The following is a 19337-nucleotide window of genomic DNA, read 5'->3' as shown; positions in this document are numbered from 1 at the left end:
GGCATAAGTTGAGGACAGCCTATATTGGGGTCATCTATTAGTGTAAATGCAAGTTCCGATGTTCTTTTATCAGTACTGTATATGTGACCAATGCAAGTTTGGGGCTTTTGCTCTTGGCTAGCTTTAAAAATAACAAAATGATTTTTGAATCTTCTCTACTTGTTGACATTTCTTTGGGTAAATTTTCTGCTACAATATGAAATAAAATTATAGTAGAGTTTTTTTCTCTAATATTTTATTTCACTTATGTACCATAGTTAATTGACATTCTAAATGTATAACTTAAAGATAAAAGCAGTAACTGACTCACCAATCTTTTAATGATTCTTAACAAAAGCTTTTGATCTTTTACTTCCTTTTTGCACTGCAGTACTTCTGCCAAACTATCCATGTCTTCAGGTGACATGCTGTCCATAGCATCCCCACCATAGAGTTGAACTAGCAATGACAAGCACTGTGATGCATTCTCATAGATGTCATTTTCCTGACTAGGAAGCTTTAAAAAGAGAGAAAGGGGTTTTTTTAAATACCAGAACACAAAGTTTTTCTATTTTTAATGAGATAGTAATATCAACTTTCTAAATAACAGTGATAAGTTTCATGTAGGATCTCTTTCAATTTTGAGGTTTCTGTGACCCATTAACATGGCTGAGAAAAAAAAAAGAGGATTGTAAAAGCACAATACAATTCTGTTATTGTACAAGCACAATAACAGAAAATAGCTTTTAATGCAACTATTGCATTGGATGCGGTTTTTCTTTTACAAATATCAGATAACTTCATCAAGGAGAAGAGCAAACAATATCTTATGTTTATAAAAAACATAGAGAGTTTTTACCATTAAAGAGAGTTTTTATCTCATATAATTTCATTTAAAGAGAGAAGATTATTGTCAGAAATTTATAAGAGTGACAAGATATCTGCTATTCCAATTATGAGTTTCTAATTGCTTCAACATACTGGCAAAATATTAGTTATATTGCTATTATACATGGTACATAAGTTTTATTTTTGTAAAATATTACTAAGGGTATGGGAGAATTCAGTAGCACGTATCTTATGACTTTTCTTTATACTATAAAGCCAAGCAAAATTTAAAATACATAGGAGTATAAATACAAATACTCAATACAATAGCAGTTTTTAAATTTTCTTTCCCTGCTAATGTGAATTTCTTATTACTGTTTAAAAACATAGCTAACATAATATTCCAGGATGTATAGGTAATGGGCAGAAAATTTTCCTTTCCCCAATACCTAAAGATGTCTGATAAATGCTATCAAGTAGCAGATTTCTTTCGGTCTGATATTTGCTAGCAATACAGTAAGGTAATGAGAACTCTTGTTCAATGATGGAGTTCATGTTTTGTTTAAAAGATACAAATATTGTTTTTAAAAGATAGTGGGAAATTAGTAAAGTAAGAAAAGAAATGTTAAGGATGTTAACATATTTGCTTTCAAATAAAACAGAAAAATATTTAAATATTTCTAAAATTTACAAAGTAATAAACCCTATCAGCTATTATGTCTATTAGGTACATATGCTTCTGTTTATACTTAAAAAAATCATTAGTTTCTCTTCTTGACTACTATCCTTGTTTTAGCATTGATTTCCTAAACCAGTGGTTCTCAACCTGTGGGTCAGGATCCCATTTGGGGTTGAACGACCATTTCACGAGGGTCGCCAAACAACGCAGTCCACATTTTTCCCCCCTTTTCCTTAGCTGTGCTTCTCCCTTTTATTCTATTGGCTTTTGAAAGCCAATAGAATAGACTCTCTTGAATAGAGTCTAATTCTGTTGGCTTTCAAAAGCCAATAGGAATTGTCCAGGCTGTCTCTGCCCTGCTGAGCCCTCCGAAAGTCCCATTCTGCAAACGGTGCTGCACCAGTTGAGTAGTCCTCGACTTACGACCGGTTGAGTAGTCCTCAACTTACGACCGGTTGGGGGTCGCGGCATTAAAAAGGTTGAGAACCACTGTCCTAAACAGTATACATTCCTGTTATTCTTACATCTTGTATTAATTTATATTATTTTTTTCCAGCCAAACAACTTTTCAGTTAATTATATTGACAAGGAATCTATGAAGTCCTAAATAATGTGATAAAATACTTTTGCTGGGTGATGTAACAGTTTATCTATATGGGAAAATGCATTGTCCTTTCTCTACTTAATCTCTCCATGGTTTTCAATACCATTAACCATGCTATCCTTCTAGGAAGGTCCCGGGAATTGGGAAGATGGACCACCTTGTTGCCTTAGTTCACTTCCTTCCTCAGATGCCATTTTCAGATAGTATTGATTGGGAGTGAGAGATCAGAATCTAGACTTTTGCTTTGTCATGTCAAGGTGAGATAAGCCATGCCAATATCACCCTTTCCCATTGCCTTGGTGCTGTTGAGATCTGGATGGGAAGCAACAGGATAAAACTTAATGCTGGATCGGAGCTCTCTGATTCTTGGAGAATTATCATTTTTGGTTGTGAATGGGATTGTACTGCCCCAGGCAGATCTAATGTGTTTTCTGGGGGTTCTCCTGGATTCATGACTCCAGTTTAAGGAGCAGGAAGCAGTTGTGACCAGCAGGGTTGTGCTCTAGTTATACTCTTTTCTGGCTTTCCTATGATGGCTCCCTCATTTTAAAATATCATTCCCCTAGAAATAGGATTGGGCCCCCATACTGATACGTTTCCAAAAGGCCCTGAAGACATGGTTGTGTCAATGGGCATGGAAATTCTACACTGACATGGAACTGAACAAGTAGCTGATATGACAGTCCATAGGTAGGTGGGGTGGAGTTTACGGGTTTTTATATTGTGGAATTCTAATGTTGTAAGCCACCCAAGTCATTGTGTGGAATTGGGCAGCCCTACAAATGTGTTTAATAAACAAAAAATCATTTAAAGAATAAGAGGCTACCTATGTGGCAGAAAGGATGTAAAGCAAAATGCAAAATAATCTGATTAAACTTCAGAGAGCACTTTTAAAGGATGTGCAGTTGCCATTGCTTAGTTCAGTTAAAAATACTCTTGTAAAAAAATATAAAAGTACTTATTATTTTAAATAAATTATTTAATTACAGTATTCTTTTAACTAAATGATTCAATAACAGTATTATTTTATTTTTCTGTTGATGGTAATTTTTTTTAGAAATTATTTAAGAATAGGCCATCTATTTTATCAGGGTTTGAGTGATTCTTCTTCATTTGATAATCTACATCTGTGGGTCCCGAGCTCGTTCTCAGAACCTTCTAAAACTCAATTTTATATGAAGAGCTTTCTACAGTTGTGGAGATGTTATAATTCTATATATTTTACTTTATTACATTTTATTCTTGCTCTTGTAATCTTAAGCAGAAAAGTCTCTTCTCATTTTATTTTATGTTACTCATGACTGGATTTGGTTTTAGAAAAGGATAAGACTATCTCCATATTTTTTCCCTTCTTGCTTAGCTAGAAGGAAAAAATATCCCTCTCTGCTTTTTCTATTAGTATTCCAGTACATTCTCAACTTTACTGGATTTTTCTACACCACTGAAGAGATTAAGTCTCTCAGATCAGTATGGCTGGCTGGAGAATTCTAAAAATTGAAGTCTGTCATCTTAAAGTTGCAGAGGTTGAGAAATATTGTCTCAGATGGAGCTCAGCTAAGATCAACCTGTACCTGACTGAAAGATTGAAAGACTTCTAGTTTGGACTTCCGGTTTTGCGTGGTAGCATCTGGTCGCGGGCTTGCGCATTCTCCACACCCCCGTGGCTAATTTCGCCCTGCCAGAGGACCCTAAATGGGTCTAAGTAACCCTGGAGAGGCGACGAAGAAAGAAGGGTGCCCCAGTGACGCTGGAACGACGGCAGTTGTTCTGTTTGACTTGGGGAAAGCCTTCTAACCCGAAAGAAGAAAGGCTGGCCATACTTCAGCAACCAGCCCAAGTTACTTGCAACTGAAGTCCAAGAGCACTAACTAGCACAATTGTGAATAGCGTGTTTGAAACTGGGTGGGAAATTTGATCTTCTCTTTTCTATTTTATATTTAATTTCCTGGAAAAGATCTCCAAGAAGCAAAATACCTCTGAAAGGGAAGGAGGGGGATTTCCGCCCCACCCTTATACTAACGGAAGCAGCAAATTAATCTTTTTATGGAGGATCAAAATATGTGGAAGTGATATAAATATAAAACCTGAAATTCAAAATTTAAATCTGGATAAATCTAATATTGTTGAATGGTTAAGACTCTCATTCTAAAGACAATTGTTCATTTTGGAAATTGAAAAATAAATAGATGCTGACAATTAGTGGTGGATGAAGACTATGACAACTATGACTTTCATATAAGGCTTGGCAAAACCTGGGAAAAGCTAATCTGTGTTTGTAACCTTCAAAACTTTAACAACAAAGAACAGCTGTGACAAAAAAGGACAATAATCTGGGCTGTAGACAAAGAGAGAATTATAAATGTAAAATAATAATAATCTTTTTTGAACTATTTGGATTACAAATATCTATTTAACTGGGACTCTAAAGCTATTTGCAGAGAAAAGAAAAGAAGAGAAAAACTGAAATTCTTGGCCATCATGGATCAGAGACATGTAGAAAGAACATATCAAGAAAACATAAATATTCCACAGGAGGAGATATATAGTATATTGCAACTAATTTAATCAACAATATTTTAAACCACAAAGAAATTCAAAATAACTTTGAAAATATAAATCAATCTATTTCCAAGTACAAGAAAAAAATTCCCAGAAAACAACAGAGAAGGAGCAGATAAAACAGATTAGTGGATACAAAATTGAGAATAGAGACTTAAAGATGGAACTTAACAAAACAAGGAAACATGATTTAATCCTAGTGGAAAAAAATTTACAAGAATTGGAAAAAACAACTTATCCCTTAAGACTACAAAATAAATCTGAGGACAAGAAAACAGATATATCATTCTAAGAAGGATAAATCCCTTAAATAATATAGTATGCTTTTTCCCCTTTATTCTATTTCTTGATATGAATAATATAAAAGAGTTGAAATAGCTTACATAAAGACAATATTTTAGATATTTAAATGTGATTGAATTTAAGAAAATTATAATGAATAAAAATGTTTTGAATAAGAGTTAAGGGACTAGAGGACTAGATGTATTAAATGGAATATTTAAAGATTAAATATATTTTAATTATGGTTAAAAAGAATGAGAAATCTTGGAAACAAATATATATTAGCTTAGGGGGAATATATATTTCAAGTAGTATGTTATTTTTTATGTTTCTTTACTCTTGCTCTCCTTTCTTTTTTTTACTGTTTTGTTTATTCCTTAAGAAATGTAAAAGGGCTGAGATGGTTCATATGGGAAAAATAGACTTAAATTTTTAAATGTAATTAATGTTTGAGAAAATCTTAACCAGTAAAAATACTTATGGGAGAAACAAATTTAAATAAGGACTGTAATAGGATCTATGATAAGGCAACCAGAGTGATTGGATAGAAAAGAAATATTATATTGATGTGATTATTATTTTTAGGAAAATTGGGAAAATATATATATTTAATTGTTATCTATCAAAACAACAAGAATTGTATTAACTCAATGTTTGCAAAAGAGGACATTTTGGGGAAAAGAGGAAATCAACTAAAACCATTATGTGGATTATGGATTATAGAAATCAATTGTTAGTGATTGTTTAAGAAATGTAAATCCAGACAAACATACTGTTCACCAATTATTAAGCAATGTATGTTTAAAAAAATCAATAACATATATTAAGAAAGAAAGAAAGAAAGAAAGAAAGAAAGAAAGAAAGAAAGAAAGAAAGAAAGAAAGAAAGAAAGACTTCTAGTTTACACTCTTCAAAATTTTTCTGACTTTGGTATTCTGAAACAATATGTATAGTTCTGATTCTTATTTCTGTTAATAGCTCAATGTTTTGACCACTAAAGAATTCTTCTGTCATAATTTCTATCGTTTCTTCTCCTTTGCTTGAATTACCCCATTCATTTAAAATTTATGTATAAAACAAAATATACGAAGGAATGTTGTAGAGAAAACAGATGTATTAAGCATGCTTGCCCTCTTGAGTTGACTAAATGTAAAAGGAGGGATAAAATAATAATATAATAATTCAATTGCAAAACACAGCTTTACTTGGAGCAGCTGTCTTATGCTCCAAGTAAATGACAATACCTTTAACACCCACCAAACATCAACATCTCTCTATCCCAGATCTTTGAGAAGGACTCAATAAATGGATAACATTGCCAAATCCAGTCTAAACATCTGGCTGACTGTACAATAAACCAGTAATAATAATAAGTTGACTATCCTGTTAGCTGCTTCAAGAAGATCACACAGACTGATAATAAGCAACAGCATGACAAATTAGCAACAATGGTACATTGGAATATTTGCAAGAAATGACATATGCCTGCAAGCATGAACTAGTGTGACCAGAAAATAGATAAAGTAATAGAAAATGAAGAAGCTAAACTGCTCTGGAAATTTAGAATTCAAATGGCAGGCATCTGCCACATAACATCCCAGACTTAACAACTGTCAATAACTTTGGGGATAGCTAAATTACCTAGTCAAATAAAACATCTTTCTAACAGATATACAAAAAAAGATATCTCTTACCAGCTGAATAAGCAAACCAAACAAGTCAGTCAGAGATTTATTGATAAGGAGAAGATCTTCAGCAGTTTCGGTGTCCCCTCCAGTGCCAGATTTCTGTGCCTTAATAAGAGAAAATATAAAGGAATTTAGGCAGAAAATACTGAAATTATAACCTATCTACCCTTTCATGATTAAAATAACCTAACCTCGCAGAACTTCTAAACTGGAAGCATAGTTAGAAAGCAGATCTCATTTTACATCTATCCACATCAAACTAGCATTTTTACATGCTATAGTACTTAATGATTAAGATGAAAATTAAGCTTATGAAATGAATTTCACAGAGAAAAAAATGTTAAATAATTAATTTATTTAATTTAATTATTTAATTTAATTATTTAATTACATTATTTAATTTATTTAATTTAATTTATTTAATTTACTGTGTTAATTTTTCAACCAATACTATTTTCCATTTTTACATAAAAACGTTTGTATGACAATCAAGTATAGTTATTAGGGATGCATATGATTTAAGCCATAAAAATACAAATTATATTTTAATGCAAAATATTATTTTTTCATTAAATTTATATGGTGCCCATCTTGCTAGTGAGAGTGTTTGTGCTCTATTTATGAATCCCTACTTGTAAAAACTGTTACTGACATTTCCTCCCCCCCCCAATTGGATTATTACATGGGAATCTACTAATATTCAAAGGAAGGAGATTGAAGATCTGTACAAATATGTCTATTCTACCAGAAAACAGGCTCCATACCTGCAGTGTTAAGCGAACAATGTTAGCTGTATATGTCAACATACGATGCATTATATTGAGCAAGGAAACAATAAAAGTATTGGTTGTCTTCATGTTGTTTTTATCATCAGCATCCAAGCACGTAGCTGCTGTTTCCGTTAGGAGATTACATATATGATGAACTAGTCCTAAACAGATAGGAACAGAACAAAATATACACGGGTGTAAGAAAATTCATATATTCCAAACTCTGCCATTAGAAAATAATTAAATATAGGTATGTGTATGTATGTATGTGTATGTATGTGTATGTATGTATGTATATATATATATATATATATATATATATACACACACACACACACACACACACACACACACACACAATGGAAGGTGTTGTGACCCTGGGGGATGAAATGCTGCCTAGGAAATAATCAGACGAGAGAGAGAAGAGCCCCAGTAGCTTAATAGTCAGAGAAAGATCCTCTAATTGATTGAGCAATTAAAAATGGTGGTGGCTCATCTGGTATCTGGTTGTGGGAGGGCTGACATAAACACATGCCCATATATAAACACAAAGACACATATATAAACATTTATGCACATAAATACATGATTTAGAGCTTTTCCATTCATATTTTAAATGAGAAATAAGAACTTAAATTATTATAAAAACTTGCTACATTCACATTAAGGAAATACTTTCATTGTACCAAAGTCATACAAATTGGAACAATTTGACACATCCAATGAAGAACTCACCTCATCTATGGATAATAGCTCCGTTACTGAATTGATCCTACATTAGGAAGTTACCATCTTTCTACATCCTGTTCTCTAGAACAATGTTGAACAAATTTGGACTTCAGTATTTCTTTTTGACATTATTTCCAGTATTTGAAAAGCTGGTATGGCAGCTTTACTAAACATTCCTAGTTCTTTCAAATTCATTCTTAGACATAGTTTCTGTTTCACTGATTATGATTGTGAAATATAAAAATGTATTTGCTGTTCTTCTTTGAATCTATTTTGGATGTCTGAATCCTTCTTAAAGTGTAAAATCCAGAACTGGACATAATATTCAATTTGCAGAATATTTTACGTCCTGTGATTTGGCAACTATGTAGATGCAATCTATAATGGCATTTTCCATTTTTGCAGCCTCCTTCAGTTTCAAATGAACTATTACTAAAATATTTTTTCACAAAGATTTTTATCAAGCCAAGTATCCTGTTAATGTATCTATGTACTTCTTTTTTGTTGCCCAAATGAAGAACTTTGCATTTCCTTCTATTACATTTCATTGTTACTTTTAGCTCATTTTTCTAACTTTTCATGATTGTGTTGAATTTTATTATTTTTTCTAGCTATCCTAACAAATTTGTTATTTGTAAATCTGATAAGCATTCCCTCTACCATTTCACCTATATCTTAAATATTAATAAAATTAAAATGTGCATCTCCCTACCTCCTTTTAATAATATCTTTTAAGACTCCTAGGGCTTTTACATATGTGTAAAATATTTAAGAATTAATAAAATTTTTAAAATAAATATTTTCCTAAGCCAAAACACATTTGCTTTGCTTTTTATTAAATATGTTATATTAAAGTTCTGATAGAACAAACTGATGAAGGACTCAGGACCTTCAATGGAACATATAAAGATATTTAATATGCAAATTGAATTTTTAATTGTTATACTTTCCTTGATTAAAGGTTCACTTCCAAACCATCAAGGATTAAACAGAGGTATTTTCACTGTCATTGTTTTATACTGCCTATCTTGTTCAGAGACAATTCTGGGTGGCTCACAAACATTAAAACTACTACATATTAAAATAATAATGCAAAAATTAACAACAGTAATAAGTATTGTTAAAGAAAGGGACGGAAGTGAACATGAGGTACACAGAGAGAAATGGGATCTTTTCTAATACTACAATAGCCACTTCCAAAAGAGTGTACCCCCATTGGGGCCCCAGGTCAGCTGGCAGAGCCAGCTCGAGATTTTTTATGAAAGGTCAAAAAGGTGGGTGAAGATCTCATGTGGGGGGGGGGAAAGGTAAATGTTCCAAAGGGAAGGAGACATGGCAGAAAAGGCTCTTCTCCTGGGCCCCAACAGCTGAAATTCCTTGACCAGCTGGGTCCACAGCATGCCCCCTCTATCAACACGGAAGAGACAGGCAAATCCCATTGGATGAAATGATTCTTCAGATAACCTATATCTGTGCCATGAAGGGCTTTAAAGATGATAACCAATACCTTGGAATTGCGTTTGGAAGCAAACGAGCAGCCAATGCAGAAAAACAGAGAACATAGGCCACCCTAAGGGAGCCAGGAAATACCCATGTCAATGCATTCTGTAGCTTCTGAATACACTTCAAAAGTAGCCCCATGTACAGCACATTGCAATAGTCCAGGCATGAGATGATTAGGGCTTGAGTAATAAAGCAGGGACTCCCAATCCAAGAAAAGTCGTAACTGGTCTCTCCTAGAGTCTCTTAGTACCTTATAAATTGACTTAAGTATCATAATCAAAATCATAATAAATATACCAGGCTACAACTAAATAAAATATAGTAGTACTGTAAAATATTTAAAATGCAATATTTCTGGAAGAAGACAACTGTTTGGGGATGAAAGGGGAACCAATTAACAGAGGATATCTATGGAATTCTATTAGGATGAGCAAAGTCATGTTGGAAGAAGAAAAATAACAGCTCTCAAAAGAAACCAGCATGGCTACATAAAGAACTCTCTGATAAACTGAAAGACAAAAAGGACAAGTATAAAAAGTGGAAAGAGGGGCACATAACTAAGGCTGAATATCAGCAAAGATGAAGTGAGGAAAGCTAAGCTCAAAATGAACTAAGAGTTGTGAGAAAAGTAAAAAATAACAACAACAACAACAACAACAAGCTTCTTTCAACATCTAAAGAACAAGGAAAAAGTCAAGGAAACGATTGGTTCTTTAGTGGGAAAAAGTGGCAAGAAGGTGACAAGCAACAGGGAGAAAGCAGAACAACTCATTTTTTGCATCTGATTTTACACAAAGGGAAAAAACAGTCCAACCTATCAAAAACAGTACCATAAAAACAGATTAGAAACACAAGTTAAAATAGGCAAAAAAAAAAAAAAAGATAAGTGAGCACCTGTTCCCCCTAGACAACTTCAAATCACCAGGATCAAATGGATTACACCCCAAAGTTCTGAAGGAACTGGCAGACCTGATCCTGGAGTACTGGGGAACTACCAGAGTTCCCATCTTCAAAAAAGAAAAAAAAATAGATCCAGGAAACTACAAACTTATCAGCCTGGTCTCAATACCTGGGAAAATTCTGGAAAAGATAATCAAGCAACAAATCAGTGAACATCTTGAGACAAAGTCATAACCAAAAGCCAATATGGGTTTGTCCAAAACAGATCATGCGAGCCGGTTTGGCATCGTGGTGAGACAGACGCAGGAAGGCAGAGCCTTCTGTGTCCGATTTCGCTCTGCTGGGGGCCCTAAAGTCACTCTGCTGGGGGCCTAAAGTCACCCCGAAGAGGCGATAAAGGAGGGGTGCCTCGTTGATCTCGGAGAGATGGCGATTGATCCGAGGAAAGCCCTCCAAACCGGCAGGGGAAAGACTGGCCGTTAGCCACTGACAACCAAAGAAGAAAAGCACTAACTAGCAGATCGTAAACAGCATGTTTGGAACTGGGTGAGAATATTGATCCTTTCTTTACTACTTTACAACTGAATTTCCTGGGAAAGGCTCCCAAGAAGCAAAAAACCTCTGAATGTGAGAAGGAAGGGGATTGTAGCCCCACCCTTCCAGAGGAAAGAAGTGGCATTTTAATTTCTTTCATGGGGGACAGAAATACATAATACTGAAGTGGAAGTAACATAAAGCTACAGTTTTGATAAATTTGAGAACTAAGGTAATTTCTCTTTGGAAAAAAAAACATAGAGGTGAAATATAAGAAATCAACCCTTTTCTTAAGAGTGGAAAATGGATTCTGAATGACATCTAGTGGTGGACTTGAGTATAGCACTACAACTAGCTTCCTGACTGCTTGGTGACTCCTAGTTTAATAGAGAACGGCTGGCAATAAAGGAAAATATTTTGGCATACTTATCACCCTAACCTTCTTGGATTATAAACACCTACTAAGCTTGGACTTTTAATTTTAAGAACTATTGGGAGAAAAAGAAAAAATTGACTTTTGACTACATCTGGCTGGAAGAGACTTTTGAACTGTCTTCAGGGTGGTTGAACATTTTGAACACTTTGAACATTGTGGATTACAACTTTGCCTGATCGACAATTCTTGGATGCCTGAGACAAAGGATCACTAAAAATATTGCTTTTAGGACTGGACTCATATTCTGGAACTTATTGGATTACACATAAAAACTAGATGAAACTTCGTTCTATTTTTATTAAGATTGGTGATACATAAAAGCTTTGACAGATTATCTGGAGGAGGGAAACAAAATGGATGTTTCACACCCAGCTAAAAGTGGTAAGAAAATATACCTTGCACCTCCATTTGAAGCCCCCACCCAGGCTAATCAAGGATCTTCAGGAATGATGCCTCAAGAAAAAATAAACACCTTGCACAAGGAAATATACTCTATGCTACAACTAATTCACCAAATAATTGTTGCACACGAAGAGGACACAAAAAGAAACCATAATGAGACTAAAAACAATTTAGTTAACATAAACGAGCAAATCTCTAAATTAAATCTACAATTAGGAAATTCCCAGAAGACTATAAAATATGAACAAATAAACCAGAAATCAGAAGATGAAAAAGAGGAAATTGACCCAGAAATGGAAGAGATAAAAGAAGGAAAATATAAACTACCATATACAAATAAAATACTGCAAGACTTAGCCATAATAACAAAAATAGAAAAGGTGCTTTATCCCTTGGTCTGCAAAATATACATGATGATAAGGAAGAAGACTTTTAAAGATGGAATATAGAGGTGTCAGGGGAAATTTCAGAACTTGGGAAACAAAAAATGAAAAGAGAAATTGAGGGAGAAGGAAAGTGGGAGTTGCTTAAGGAATATAAATGGGCAGAATTCCCCCCCACACACACACACAAAAATACCCTACCTAAATTGTCCTCCTCATTCCAAGTAACTTTTACAAAAACAGAAAGAAAATTTCTGGGTAATTTAATTGCCTTGGCCTGGAAAGCTATTTGGCAAAGAAAGAAAGTAAGAATTAGACTTAAAAAACAGAAGTTTTGACCTATTAGAGGGGGCATTATATGATCAAATATCTGTCTGAATATGATTTAAAAATGGATGACCCCTAAATATAATTAGACTTCTGTCAAAGATATGAAAATTCTTGAACTCTGGGATAGATAAAATCAGCTGTTTATTGTTAAAAGCAACAGAAGCAAAAACAATAAAAACAACCATTCGTAAAAACAAATATCTACTACTGTCTTAGCTTTCGCCAGTCCTCTGCCGGCATCATCAGAGTAAGCGCTGGAAGCTGGAGAGTCTGCCTGTAAGCCTAATTAGACTTCTATAATAAAAAATATGATTTAGAATTAAAATAGCATTTTTTAAAAAATATGGGAAATATGAAAATAAGAGAATGGCTGGTATGAATAAAATTCTTAGCTATATAAATGTAATTAATATTGAGAAAATCATAACTGACAAAGATATTTTAAATATTGATATAGGAAATCAAACTTTAATGAAGAGCATGAAAAAAGGATATTGATTTACAAATTGATATTATTATTTGTATAATATTAATAAAATATGATGAGAATGTTTATATTTAACTTTGTATGCATCAACAATAGCAAGAATTGTAACTATGTAATGTGGGAAAAATGGAAAAAATAAGGAGAAGGAGGATCAGGGAAAAAACACTGGATTGTGCAGTACTGAACAGATTTATACTGAAGAATATAAATGTTAAACATATGAACTCAGAAAAGTTGTTTACTAAGCACTAAAGAGTGTAATTGTTAAAAATCAATAAAACATTTAAAAAAATCATGGCAGACAAATTTTATTCCATTCTTTGACAAGGTGACAAAATTAGTGGACCAGAAGAATACTATGGCTATAATTTATGTGGATTTCAGTAAGGTATTTGATAAAATAGACCACAACCTACTACTTGATAAGATAGAAAAACATGGGTTAGACAGCATCACTACCAGATGGATTCATAACTGGCTGACCAACCGCACTCAATGTGTAATCCTCAATGGAACTGCATCTACATGGAGAAATGTATGCAGTGGGTACCCTAAGGCTGTTTTAGGCCCAGTACTCTTTAGCATCTTCATCAATGATTTGGATGAGGGGATAGATGGAGAATTCATCAAATGTGCAGATGACACCAAGTTGGCAGGAATAGCCAACACTCCAGAAGATAGTCTTAAGATACAGAAAGATCTTGACAGACTTGAACATTGGGTGCTCTCTAATAAAATGAAATTCAATGGTGAAAAAAGTAAGTTCTACATTTAGGCAAGAAAAACTAAATGCACAGGTACAGTATAAGTGGTACCTCGCTCAATAGTAGTAATTGTGAGAGGGATTTGGAGTAGTAGTGAACAATCATTTAAATATGAGCCAGCTGTGTGTTGCAGCTGCCAAAAAAGCCAACAAAGTGCTAGGCTGCATTAACAGAGGGATAGAATCAAGATTACAGGAAGTGTTAATACCACTTTATAATGCCTTGGTAAGTCCACACTTGGAATATTGCATCCAGTTTTAGTCACTACAAAGTTAAAAAGATGTTGAGACCCTAGAAAGAGTGCAGAGAAGGGCAACAAAGATGATTAGGAGACTGGAGGCTAAAACATATAAAGAACAGTTGCTGAAATTGGTCATGTCTAGGTTAATGAAAAGAAGGAATAGAGATGACATGATAACAGTGTTCCAATATCTCAGGGGTTGCCACAAAGAAAAGAGAGTCAAACTATTCTCCAAAGCACCTGAAGGCAGGACAAGAAGCAATGGATAGAAACTAATCAAGGAGAGAAGCAACCTAGAACTAAGAAGAAATTTCCTGACAGTTAGAACAATTAACCAGTGGAACAACTTGCCTACAGAAGTTGTGAATGAAAAACTGATTAAAAAATTGTATAACTTTTTATTGAATTTGAAAATGGAAGATGAACAAGTGAAAGAAACAATGATAATATGGGCAAATTTTTTGGGATATAACATAGAATTAGAGAAATGGCAAAATCTTTGGGAAAGAAACTAAAAATTGACAATGGCAATTTCGTATAAAGAAAACTTATATAAAATGTTTTATTGATGACATCTTCCACCAGTTAGATTAGCCAAAATGTTTAAAAATATGTCTAGTAAATGCTGGAAATGTAATCAAATCCTGGTACATATTATCACCTGTGGTGGACATGTGGTAAGCAAAAAGAATTTGGACAAAAATACATACATGGTTAGAGAAGATGTTAGGGAAACATGTAGATTTTAAATATGAACTTTTTAAATTAGGTATTGTTGGAATATTCATGAGCAGGAAGAGTCATGTGGTAACTCAGTCAGCCAATGTGAAGAAAGTGCTACTGAGTCTGTGCAAAAAGGTATTGAATTAGAAGCTGAATTTTCAGTCTCAGGTTTGTCTCTGTATCTCTCTGTAAGAAGTCTTCATTTGTGCTATGTTGCTGTAAAGAAGAATGTATGGTATTGTAAATATTTTGATATAAATATAAAGAGGTAATTTTGAATCAGCTAAATGCAGTCAACTGTGAGAGCTTCTGATTTATTTTTTCACCAACAGAGAAATTAAAATTCTCTAACAGGTATAATTCCAAAAAAATTGATAAACAAAGTGTACATTTAACATTACATGTATTAACAGCAATGAAGATTATATTTGCTTAGCACTGGAAAAATGAAAAAATTGGATGAAGAGATAATTGGATGAAAAGATAATCAAGAGAACACTGGACTGGTGCTGAAATGGATAGACTTACACTGAGAATCAAAGAAAAAGAAGACACAGAATATTTTCAAACATGGAACTTATTTTATCAATGGCTGAAAAAACAGGATAGAGAATAAGAACTTAACTTGTATTACTAAGCAAAACAAATCAACCCAGACAACACGTTGTTCATTAAGCACTAATGAATTGTAATAATAGAAAATTAATAAAATACTTTAAAAAAACAATGGTGTTGAATTCAACAATAAAATTGAATTGCCTCCATTTGTACATGTTCTTCTTGACAGTTGGAGTTCAAACACTTTGGAAATAGTTTTGTAATCATTTCTAGCTTGGTGAGTATCAACAATTGTTTTTCAAAGGTCTTCAGAAATTTACTTTGTTCCAGCCGTGAATACCTACAAATAAGGCAGAATTTCCCCCATTCACATCTGATTATCTTATTTCCTTTTAACTAATAATCCAAAGGTTCATATACTTTTATCACATACAAATATGTAACTTGGGATCATTTTCATCAATAAATAAATGTTTTTGATTCATTTCTTTAATTTGGTCCTCTTTACCTGGCTTTAGGATTTGCACAAAAAGCAGATAACATTTTAGATGATAAATATTGAAAATTCAAGAATCCACAACTTTTAAACACCGTTATTGTTACACATTACTGATAATTGAAATCAATCCCCAGAAGTAAATTAAGGGCTATTATACTTTAAAAATGATATGCTAACACAGGTTTATATTATCATTTTCTTTATATATAACTTTTATTTCTTTATAATTTTGGATACCAAAATGACATGAGCAAAATGAAACATCCTGAATTATTTTCTGTTCCTTTTGCTGTTTTTCTCAATTGAAAACCAATAGTTAAATAAACTTACTGAGCTTCCCGTCAGATCTTCAATCTTCTAAAGAAAGTATAACAAAATGAAAACAATATAGAGTTATGGGCACAGTTACTACAAGCATTAATTTTGGCTTGGCAAGCTCAACAGCAAATGCAAAAGGGCTTCACAGAATGAGAAAATGGAGGAAAAAAATATCTTTCATTTTCTAGTGAGTAAACTTTGAGTATATGTTGAGCTATTAATGCAAACCCTTTTTTGAAAAAAGCAGTCCAAATCTCCTTAAAGAAAATGGCATATGTTTATTAGAAACTAATTAAGAAATTGTGCTCTAAATAGTACATATTTAATTTCTAATCCTTTCCCAGTTTATTGTGTATGAATATTATATTTCAGGATAGCACTTACAAGATAAAACAGGATATTCCATCCAAGAGACATTTTGCCTACATCATAATACAACCAAGAATGTTGTTGGCATGTAATGACAAGAAATCAAAAATTTCAAGCCCAGTTCATTTATCTGAAAAAGTGCATATTTAATGTTTTGATCCTCTTAAGATTTGATGGGAGAAAAGACTGGACCAACAAATATGCACTTTAGACTCAAGTCTTTACTTTGATTAAAAACCTCAAGCTACTATGCTTCCCATTAATTATAAGTGTAAAACATTAAATAGTGATTTTTTTTTCTGGGTAACAAAATATATTTGATAATTTTTTTAGTTTCCTTACCACAGAAAATAATCTAAAATCAACTAAATTTCCAGGACTTACAACTTTTTAGCCTATAAAAAAGTAACACATGTCAAGATTACAGTGAAAATATGGAAAAAAAATTTCTTTTAAAGAGGACTATCAATATCTTTTAATTTTTTGTAGAATTAGAAATAATTTTCAAGAATTTACTCTTCGTGGGGAAAGAATTTTGCCAAATTTCACATGATTAGGTTAAAAAGATTTGATTCTTATTCAAAAGCCACCAAACCAAATATTGGAATGGTTGATGACAAATGCTGCCAAGTGGCCAATGCTAAATGATAAAAAACTATATTTTGCAACGTTCCTTTTTTAAAAAAAATAACAAAAACATTTTTGTTTAATGGAATACTGTGACAGTTTTCATTTTATTCCTTTTGATTTCTGTATCAGAATAATGAAAAAAAAATCATTTCCATTTGCAGCCCTTATGCCAATAAAATAATCCTCACATGTGTTTTGAAACTTCTGGTTTAAGGGACAAAATGGATGCACTAAGCCTTGAGACTCAAGACACTAATGTTATACCTCAAATGTCTATTGAGGCCACTTATGAAAGAGGTACGATTTCAGAATATAACTGAAATTATTCTCAAGATTAATAACGCAATAGAAAATTATGTAATGTTTTGTTAAAATTATATTTATATGCTTGCTACAGTCATTTTCCAAATAGTGATAGATAAAACATTACTTAAGGAAACAATAGGCCAGTCTTCTGAGTCTAATCACACTTGGTCAAATAAAGTATTCTATTCTGTTCTGTCCCTTCTATCCCACCACACAAGTTTATACTTTTTTCATTTTTGCCTTCAATCTCCATAAATCAACATCACTGTTGCATATTTTGTTATTTGAGTTCCCCTATTTCTGGAATGTGGTTACTAGCATTTAGAATACTCTGAATAAATAACAGTGTAAACAGATATAGTTAGATACACTACTTTCCACAAAATAAAGCCACATACTGGGTCTATAATTACAGTACATGCCTCTACTCTTCAGAATCTGTCCTCAGTTTTCTTTGCACCAGATCAAATTTACCAGGCCAACATAAACAATACAGTATAAACTGATGCCTATCAAATGTACATTTGCAAACTATCTGAAGATTCTTTGCACTATGACTTATAAATTCGCTATGATTATGCTGCTCCACTTGTTGAAAATTCTATTTCTTCACCTTGCTATTTTGTGATATAAAATTTCTCATCTTTCTACCAATTTGGACTTGAAGAGAGATATTTATCCTGTTTAATTGTGTCCAGGAGACATAATATTAGAAATATTGTGAACTTATTTTGTTCTCCATACTGGAAAAAAAAAGGAAGTGAGACATACTCTTTTGATGTGCAGCAACTCATCAGCTCAGAACACCTATGCCATCTAGTGTTTAAAAATGCCCCAGCTGAAAGGCAAATTAGTTAGTTGGCTGGAGAAAAAAAAGCAAGGTTTCTACAACCAACCAAGTCCTAAATTTATCCATTTAATTGTAAGGTTTTTTAGTTATCTAGAAACAAAGATCCAGTTTGGAGTTACAAAATGGAGCAGAGGTCCTTGTCTCAGTTATAGTAAATATCCTAAATCTTGCTTGTAGTGTAAGAATTCCAACTACTTTTGTCTGAGACATCAAAGGTGGATTTGAAGAAAGAGAACATTGATGAAAGAGCCCATGTATATGTAGTTAGGTGTAAACCAACTTCTAAGTGGGACTCTGTAAAGACAACTATATGATGTAGGCAAAGAGAAGGATTCTCTTGTCATCGCCCATTTGTTTCTTTCAGTACTAACAAAGAACAACACTTGGTAACTTCTGCCTCTAGATAGATAGATGGCAGAGTGACAGACTATAAATTCTTTGAATTAGATTATTGTAAAGAATACTTTTTTAAGTTCCTAAAGCATCAATATAAGGTTCATAGGAGATGATTCTATTTTGATGGCAGCAATGGATGTAAAGCTCGTAAGACATTTTAAATACAACCTTATGCACCATATATGAGAAGCATATATATATGAGGATAATATGGAGTAGAACCAAATATTTTATATAATTTGTTAGAGAATTAATTTTTATTAACGTAAACAATTCTATAATTTTTAAATTAACCCATGAGGAATAACTGGTAATAAATATGGTGCATTTAATTGACCAATTTAACACTTTAATACTCTTGCATCTATTTCTCCCTACTTATCAATTATTAAAAAAAATAAAAGTAATTCCAAATCTTTATATGCCAATATATAAAGGCACAAATATTTATGACATTTTAAAGAAAAAATACTTTCTATTCAAATTCTTCAACTAAATGTTAGCCCTTTCAGTGATTATTCCCAATTAATTTATTTTCCAGTTACATTGATCTACAAATTTGGGGAAATTATTGACTTTCGAGATAAAAT

The 19337-nt window shown here is 32.9% G+C and overlaps 1 protein-coding gene across 6 annotated transcripts in view; it reads right to left on the bottom strand.

The window, feature by feature from the left end:
- The window catches only part of ULK4 (unc-51 like kinase 4), a 168798-nt gene that overhangs the window by 24536 nt on the left and 124925 nt on the right, over positions 1 to 19337 (bottom strand). For 5 of the 6 annotated variants that reach the window (XM_039336096.1, XM_039336092.1, XM_039336093.1 and 2 more), the window contains exons 33-35: positions 7384 to 7550; positions 6626 to 6724; positions 311 to 496 (exon numbers count right to left, since the gene is read on the bottom strand). In XM_039336096.1, coding sequence (XP_039192030.1) covers positions 311 to 496; positions 6626 to 6724; positions 7384 to 7550 — 452 coding nt within the window. The remainder of the gene's footprint in view (positions 1 to 310; positions 497 to 6625; positions 6725 to 7383; positions 7551 to 19337) is intronic. The other variant, XM_039336097.1, reaches the window with a different exon arrangement.

This window comes from Crotalus tigris, unplaced genomic scaffold (assembly GCF_016545835.1).
Source record: "Crotalus tigris isolate CLP2741 ecotype Arizona unplaced genomic scaffold, ASM1654583v1 scf7180000017666.27876245, whole genome shotgun sequence".
NCBI classification, from domain to species: domain Eukaryota; kingdom Metazoa; phylum Chordata; class Lepidosauria; order Squamata; family Viperidae; genus Crotalus; species Crotalus tigris.
This window is presented reverse-complemented; position numbering and strand designations above follow the sequence as displayed.